An 8,214-nucleotide genomic window follows, 5' to 3' on the forward strand; every position below is an offset into this window, starting at 1 on the left:
AATAATTTAAACTTGCTCTTTTTCCCCCATGATAATGAGGATAACCATTTGAAAAGCACATGATTCTGTTATCAGGGTAGTTTTGCTCACTGGCCAAATGTAGCTGTGAAATTAAGGCCTTCACTATCTCTCACAGTGCTACTGACTCTTAACGAAACTTTTGAGGTCTTCAAGAAAGGTGATATACTCCTGGTGCTCCAGGGCTGTGCTAAGCTCTACCAGCTCATCAGCGAAAGTGTTGTCCACTCCTCGGTCCGCAAGAAAATCCATTAGATGGTCATACAAAGCCTAGGAAGAACATTTATTAGTATTTTTTAAAAGACAATTTCTAACACCAATTAAAATGAAAATGTTTGTTTCTTCTTGGCCTTGAACTGGCTAAGACCCTATCTTCCAAGACCCCAACAAACTCACCCAGTCCAGGGAATCTGTGTTGAGTGTGTAATTCGTATCCTTCCATTCAGAGTCACCCATGGCCTGAAAGCTAACTTCCTTGATGGAGAAAATGTCACTCTCAGCCTCCTCCTCCTGTCCAATCTGAAAGAAAACAGTATTTAGAGAAACTTAAGTTTCCCAAAACAAGCCAGCTTTATGCAAAGAAATGGTTAATAGTTTGAATTTCCCCAGATTCTAATCTTGTTCCCTCCTCACCCTCACTAATCTTCTGCCTGGAGTACCTGCTAGAATAAAGAGACTACAAAGGTCCCAGGAGGCACTCCACCCAACATACCTCATCCTCTGGATAGTGACAGTCCAATACCAGGGCCTTCTTGCCATCACTCTTTGTAACTTCAACCACAAAATTGGGGGTTGATGTCAGTTCCGGCTGGGGAAACAAAAACAAGTCAGCAATGCCACTTGTTGGGAGGGTCCGTGCCTGGAATAACAGAATATTAATGCCTCATTCCCCACTTTTTATAATGGATTTAAGAGTCAGTTTTAGAATTCCAGCTCCAGTTAACAGATCTCCATCTTCGTAGGCTAGTTTCGTCACATACACATCAGAGGTGGCCTAAAGCCCTTAAAGACCCTCTTCCAACTTGACTCCAATCCTTTATTACAGAGCAGACTCAAAGTCTGACACATGGCTTTGGCTAAGTGACAATCCTTAAAATGACAGTAAACCTTCTCATGATGAGCTGTGGAATTTAGTCCCACGACAGAAGAGGACAGCTGTGCGTTTCACAAGAGCTTCATGCCAGGTCCTTCGGTCAGATAGTCTGGAGACCATTGGCCATCATAGAGGTGGGTTTCTGGGCCAGGCATATCACTTCCTAAAGTGTTTCACTTGGCTAAATATTAATGACTGGGGCCTCAGTCTTCTCTATTTGGGTAACGTAAAACCCTCCTAATTATAATCTCTGATGGGTCCCATCACAGAAAGGGGTAAATTCCTTTCTACTAAGAGAACACAGGAAACCAGGCAGAAGTAGCTCATGCTTATAATCCTAGCTATACGGAGACTGAAGCAGGATCATGACTCAAGGCTAGCTTAGGCAAAAAGTTCACGAGGCAGTAACTCCAAAGTAACCACTGAAAAACAAGGCTGGAGATAGGGCTCAAGTGGTAAAGTAAGTGTTGAGATCAAGAGACTGCGGGCAGCAATGTATTCAGCAACAGGGAAAGAAAATGCCAATGTCCTGGAGCTAACGCTGGCCCCAAATCATTGATCCCCAAGGCTGGGACTTGTACAGGAATTTTATAATGAAGTATAAATAGTTCTTGCCTGTCAGAAGTGACAGAGGGGGGGCTCGGAAAGTGGCTCAGTGGTAGAGTGCTTGCCTTGCATGCATTAGACCCTGGGTTCAATTCCTCAGCACCACATAAGCAGAAAGATAAGCTGAAAGTGGTGCTGTGGCTCATGTGGTAGAGCGCTGGCCTTGAGCTGAAGAACTGAGGGACAGTGCCTAGGCCCAGAGTTCAGGCCCCACAACCCACAAAAAAGTGACAAAGGCTGGCCAGAGCACCCAGGGCTTACCTCTTGTTCTTCAACTTTCTGCCCTTGTGTGGACTCCTCCTCACTGTCAAATGTTGGAGGGATGCTGTTGTTAATATTGAAAGTGACAGTGATCCTAGAAAGGTAAGTGAGAACACAATAGGCAAGGTGTAGAGTAATTTAAAATGGGCTTGCTACAGACAGCTCTTGAAATAATGTCTGAAGCCTAATTGACTATACTTAAGAATTATCTGAGACAAAGCCGGGCGCTGGTGGCTCACGCCTGTAATCCTAGCTACTCAGGAGGCTGAGATCTGAGGATCGCGGTTCAAAGCCAGCCCGGGCAGGAGAGACCGTGAGACTCCTATCTCCAATAAACCACCAGAAAACCGGAAGTGGCGCTGTGGCTCAAGTGGTAGAGCGCTCGCCTTGAGCTGAAGAGCTGAGGGACAGCGCCCAGGCCCAGAGTTCAAGCCCCACGACCGACAAAAAAAAAAAAAAAAAATGATCTGAGACACATTAAAGTGTACCAATGAATGGCAATTAAATGAACTGGCTGTGGTAAACCTCAGAAGTAAAATGTCTACCTAGGATGTGCAAGGCTTTGGGTTTGATCCCCAACATCACACAACACATCCAATAAAGGAAAGATTAATCTTTATCAGCCAAATAGCCATCCCTGGGCTATGTCCCATCAGGCAAACATTCCAGTCCTCGCTGCAGTATGTCCACTGTTTATTTCATGCCACAGCCAGCTGAAACTGTATACCATGTCTCCCCAGGGGACCCTTGGGTAGAAGTGAGAAGTGAGATGGACAAGAGGCTCCTTTAAAAAACTTTCAGTATAGGGGGCTGGGAAGGTGGCTCAGTGGTAGAGCGCTTGCCTTGCATGCCTGAGGCCCTGGGTTCGATTCCTCAGCACCACATAAGCAAAAAGAAAAAAGCCGGAAGTGGCACTGTGGCTCAAGTGGTAGAGTGCTAGCATTGAGCTGAAGAGCTGAGGGACAGCACCCAGGCCCAGAGTTCAGGCCCCACGACCGGACCCCCCCCCCCAAAAAACAAACAAACAAAAACTTTCCGTATAAACCCTTCTGGAAAGCAGTCAGGAGGCTCCTCAAAATACCATTCCTAGGCATCTACCCTGAACATTATAAGCTAGGTGATAAGGACACCTGTGCATCCATGTTCACTGCTACACTATTTATATGATAGCCAAGATATTGGAAGTGGTGTGTGGCTCAAGTGGCAGAGTGCTAGCCTTGAGCTAAAGAGTGCAGAGACAGCACCCAGGCCCAGAGTTCAAGACCCACGACTAACAACAAAAAAAGTATACCATAATAGCCAAGATATGGAAACAACCCAGATGCCCCACAACAGATGAGTGGATCCAAAAATTGTGTTACCTATATACAATGGAATTTTACACAGCCATTAGAAATAAAATAATGTCATTTTGCAGGGAAATGGATGGAACTAGAACTAATGTTAAGTGAGGTAAGCCAAGATCAGAGACAAATGGCGGTACATGTTCTCTGATATGTAGAAGTTAGATCTAAGATGCACTGGGATATGACAAATTACGCAGGGTCTCACATACAGTGAGACCACAAGAGGATGGTCTTAGAGAGTCACAAAGGTGCAATACCCAAGCGCCTCTTCACATGCATACAACATATATACGGAAATGAAGGCCAAAGATATGGAAACAAAGGATTTTTGTTTTTTCTTTTTTCTGATGATCCTGTATTCTTTGCCTTATATACAGTGTAATCACGTGCATATCTATGGGAGGGTGCGGGGAGGACACAACATCTGAAGACAAAGGATGAAAAAGTGCAGCAGTAGAGTGCACTGACCATTGATGAAAGTGAACTATGCAACTCATGGGAGGGAGAAGATGGGAGGGAGGGAATGGGAGAGAATGAGGGAACAGACGACAGTCTTGAGAAAGGAACTGTACTTATTACCTGATGCATGCAAATGTAACCCCTCTGCATATCACCTCTATAATAACAAATTTAAAAAACTTTCAAATTAAAAAAAACAAACTGCTCCTGAGGAGGCTTCATGAAGAATATGCTACAGTACTGATTCATTCTTCACAATCATAAAATAGGCCAGAATCACCAACTATGATGACTAAAATAATGTTCTAAAAGTTAAGTCAAAATTCCTGTGTAGGTCCAACCCCACAGTGCAAGGCACTAAATACTGTTCCCTGGAGTTGTGCCTTGCCACTTTTCTATGGAAGAATGGCAAACATGTCTAATCTGCATCAGTGGTTCATGCGGAGCTGCTGGGTATAGGATTGTGATAACTTTATTAAAATATTACATATTTTCATTTATTGTGTGTTGGTATCAAGGCTCAAATTCAGGGCTTCATGCTCTTGCTTGGCTCTTCAATTCACAGATAGCATGCTACCATGTGAGTCATACCTCCACGTCCAGTTTTCTGGTGGTTACCCTAGAGCTGTCTCATAGACTTTTCTGCCTGAGCTGGCTTTGAACAGTGATTCTCAGGTATCAGCCTCTTGGGAAGGTAGCAAAGATTATTGCCTGGCCAGAACTTTTTAAACCAAAATTGGCTTTAGGAAAATGGTTAAGTGAAGTTACTAAATACACAGTGGCCTCGGTATTTAAAAAAAAATGTACTAGGGTTGGAAAGGTGGCTTAGTAGTAGACTGCTTGCCTAGCATGCATGAAGCCCTGGGTTCAATTCCTCAATACCACATAAACAGAAAAAGCTGGAAGTGGCGCTGTGGCTCAAGTGGTAGAATGCTAGCCATGAGCTAGCCATGAGCTCAAGGACAGTGCCCAGTCCCTGAGTTCAAGCCCCAATACTAGCAAAAAAAAAAACACTATATACTAGGCAAATAAACCAGAACCTATTTCACACCATAACAAAAGTCAAAACAAAATGGATCATGGACCTCAACATAAAGAGCTAAAAATATAAAACTCTGCTTTCTTAGATATAAGAGCAAAACAACAAAACCTTCTCTGTGCTGCTGTGGTTTGCAACACTGACCATGCAGAAGTTTAAGAAGTTTAATCTCCAAAGTTAATGGCACTAAGTTGGCCTGGTGATAGGAAACAAACTCAGGGCTTCATTCATGCTAACCAAGGACTGACCCCTGAGCTATATGGCATCTTCTCCCCCCCCCCCCCCCCAAAAAAAGATGGAAACTATGGTTTAGAGGTGGGGCCTTTGGAAAGTAATTAACCTTAAAATCATTAGGGTGGAGCTCCAATAAAAAATTCTCCGTGGTTTTGAGGGGCAGAAACCAGACACACAGATGTTCCATCCACTCTTGCAACATCAAGTAACACCATCCCAGAACCCAGAGAGCAGCCACCACCAAATGACTAAGACTGTGCTTGTCCAGAGTTCTGAGTCAAAATAATCCCTTTTATACCTAGAATTACTGGCATGGTCACTGCATACAGCTTTCTATTGGCTGAGGGGATGGGGTGCATCTCATGAACATTTTTCCCAAGCTGACCTCCAATTGTGGTTTTCTAGTATCAGTTCTTTGAATAGCTGGAATTACAGAAATGAAACCAGCACACCCAGCTTTTTTGTGTGTATGGTAATGCTGGGGACTGGGTTCTTGTACATACTAGGCAAGCACTGAAAGTAGTCTGGTTCAGGATTTTGTTATGGCAGTGAAAAAACAGACCAATACATGTACGTACCAATGCATACTACCTACCAAGATAGAGAAGCATAGAGCCCTTTTCAAACCCTGGGACCACCATAAAACAAAACAAAAAGTTGGCACCAGTGGCTCACACCTGTAATCTCAGCTACTCAGGAGACTGAGATCTGAGGACTGAGGTTCAAAGCCAGCCTGGGCAGGAAAGTTCATGAGATTCTTCAATTAACAACCAGAAAATCAGAAGTAGAGCTGTGGCTGAAAGTGGTAGAGTGCTAGCCTTGAGCGAAAAAGCTCAAGGACAGCTCCCAAGCCCTGAGTTCAAGCTCTATGACCGCCCCCCACCCTCACCCCCCCAAAAAAGGTGAATTACATAATACACAAATCTTCTAAGTCTCAGTTGTCAGTTGTGGGGCCTGGGTGCTGTCCCTCAGCTCTTCAGCTCAAGGTTAGCACTCTACCACTTGAGCCACAGCACCACTTCCGGCTTTTTCTGTTTATGTGGTGCTGAGGAATCAAACCCAGGGCCTCATGCATGCAAGGCAAGCTTACTCTACCACTGAGCCACCTTCTCAGCCCGAGTCTCAGTTCTTAAAAAAAAAAAAAAACCCAACTACCTCAAAAGATGCTAATTGTTTATCTGTATTGGGATTACATATAACATAAAACAGCACAAAAGGGGTTTAATAGTTTAGGGGGAGGAGTTGAATAAGGCCAACTCTACCTTTTTGATGGCCTTGCTACATTGTAACTCCATCCTGCTATGTATGAGTTACTTATATTGCATTTTACCCTACAGGGGGCCATTTTTAGCAACACTAAAACACAGATCAAACTGATTCTGTCTCTATCTCTGGAATCCTTTACCAATAACAATCCTAACAACCTCCAGCTACTTTTTTTTTTTTGGGGGGGGGGGGGGGGGGTCCAGTTGTGGGGCCTGAACTCTGGGCCTGGGCTCTGTCCCTCAGCTCTTCAGCTCAAGGCTAGCACTCTACCACTTGAGCCACAGCGCCACTTCCAGCTTTTTTTTTCTGCTTATGTGGTACTGAGGAATCGAACCCAGGGTCTCATGCATTCAAGGCAAGCGCTCTACCACTGAGCCACCTTCCCAGCCTCCCAGCTACATATTTTTGTGCTACTTGTTTCCTTAGTAATCAACCCGCAACAAATTTGTATATGGTGAACACACTATCTGGAGTTTATTAAGTTGTCCAAGTCTATCTTGAAAACCATTTTACCAGCATGAGTCTACCTTGAGGCTGTTCTGGGAACAGCCCAGGAGAGATCCTACAAGATCATGGCTTGGGGCTCCGAAAGTGGCTCAGTAGTAGAGTGCTTGCCTTGCATGCCTGAGACCCTGGGTTTGATTCCTCAGTACCATATAAACAGAAAAGGCTGGAAGTGGCGCTGTGGCTCAAGTAGTAGAGCACTAGCCTTGAGCTGAAAAGCTAAGACAGTGCCCAGGCTAAAGTTCAGGCCCCACTACTGACCAAAAACAAACAAAAAACAACAACAACAAAAAGCACATCATGACTTGTTCTCTTGGAGACCCCAGTTCATCAACCAGTACTTACTTTTCTCCAGCAACTTTCCGAACTAATTTAGCCTCTGTCCCATTCACTTCCAGCTCCCAACCTCCAGACATCTTGGGTAGGGACTTGTGTTTCTGGATTTTCTTTTCTTCCTTAATTTCATCAGTCAAGAAGTCAACAAAAGCTTTGTCTCCTAAAAAGGAAATCCAGATTCAGAAAGTGAAAAGTCAATGTTAGTGTAAAATATAAAACAGTCACCCAAGTTATTGCAGCTAAACGGAGACTGGGACTGTTTCTAATCTCCCTGGTACTATGTTGCGGGGCCTTAGTTTTCTGCTCTGTGAAGTGGGAAGCTGAGCTTGACTCTGCAAAAGTTATTCCTAATAACGAACACAGGCCCACCTTTCTCTATAAAAACCAAGGAAATTTCCTGTGCATTCCTCCAGCATTCAGGAGAGAAAGGCAGGAGGCTCGCGGGCTGGAGACCAGCTTGGACTACACAATGTGGCAAGACCCTGCCTCAAACAACGGGGTGGAAAACCCCAGTTTCTCTCTCCACTTGCCCACCGACACAACCATGCCTTCCACCGCGACTCTTGATCTGAACCAAAGCTTAAAGCCAAAGAGTTGATTTCATCCTGGTGGATGGGGAAGCGCGCCCACGCGGGGCCAGCGCCCGGGCTCCCCCCGGAGGCTCCTCCGGACGCCGCTCCCCCCCGGGCCCCCGCACGCGGCCGCGGCCCTCCCCGGGCCTGACCTTCGGTGTGCAGGGCGCCGCAGCCGCAGGCGCAGGGCTCCGGGACCCGCAGGAGGCCGCGCCGCCGCCCCGCCGCCGCGCGCACACCCAGCAGCCCGAAAGGCCGCAGGCACGGCCGGACCGCGGGCTGCAGCAGCTGCCGGAGCGGCGGCGCGGGCACGGCGGCGCGCAGGCCACTGGCGGCGGCGCCCAGGGCGCGGGGAACCGAGCGCAGCAAAGGAAGCATTGCGAAGGCGGCGGCCGGCACGTGCGGGCGCGAAGGACGACCCCAGCCGAGACGTCCCGTGACCGCGCGCGCCACCGGAAGCCCGCCCTTGCCCCGGAAGCA

At 46.4% G+C, this 8,214-nt stretch overlaps 1 protein-coding gene across 1 annotated transcript; it reads right to left on the reverse strand.

Annotated features, from left to right (window-relative positions):
- Positions 1-24: 24 nt before the first annotated feature.
- On the reverse strand, positions 25-8,173 carry LOC122108593 (complement C1q binding protein). Its single transcript, XM_042680587.1, has 6 exons — positions 7,887-8,173; positions 7,172-7,322; positions 1,979-2,072; positions 731-826; positions 415-537; positions 25-288 (listed from the first exon to the last, which is right to left on the reverse strand). Exons 1-6 carry the CDS (start codon positions 8,110-8,112, stop codon positions 139-141), a joined length of 840 nt encoding a protein of 279 aa, XP_042536521.1. The 5' UTR covers positions 8,113-8,173; the 3' UTR covers positions 25-138.
- Positions 8,174-8,214: the final 41 nt, after the last annotated feature.

The sequence above is a fragment of the Dipodomys spectabilis genome, unplaced genomic scaffold (assembly GCF_019054845.1).
Source record: "Dipodomys spectabilis isolate Male_0828 unplaced genomic scaffold, ASM1905484v1 ptg000062l, whole genome shotgun sequence".
Taxonomy (NCBI): Eukaryota; Metazoa; Chordata; class Mammalia; order Rodentia; family Heteromyidae; genus Dipodomys; species Dipodomys spectabilis.

Coding starts and splice junctions, on each gene's coding strand:
- LOC122108593 (XM_042680587.1), bottom strand. CDS start 8,112: ATGCTTCCTTTGCTGCGCTCGGTTCCCCGCGCCCTGGGCGCCGCCGCC. Junction 2,073..7,171: donor CGGAAAGTTGCTGGAGAAAA/GTAAGTACTGGT, acceptor TTACCTTTCTAG/GATCACTGTCACTTTCAATA. Junction 538..730: donor GTCACTATCCAGAGGATGAG/GTATGTTGGGTG, acceptor GTTTTCTTTCAG/ATTGGACAGGAGGAGGAGGC.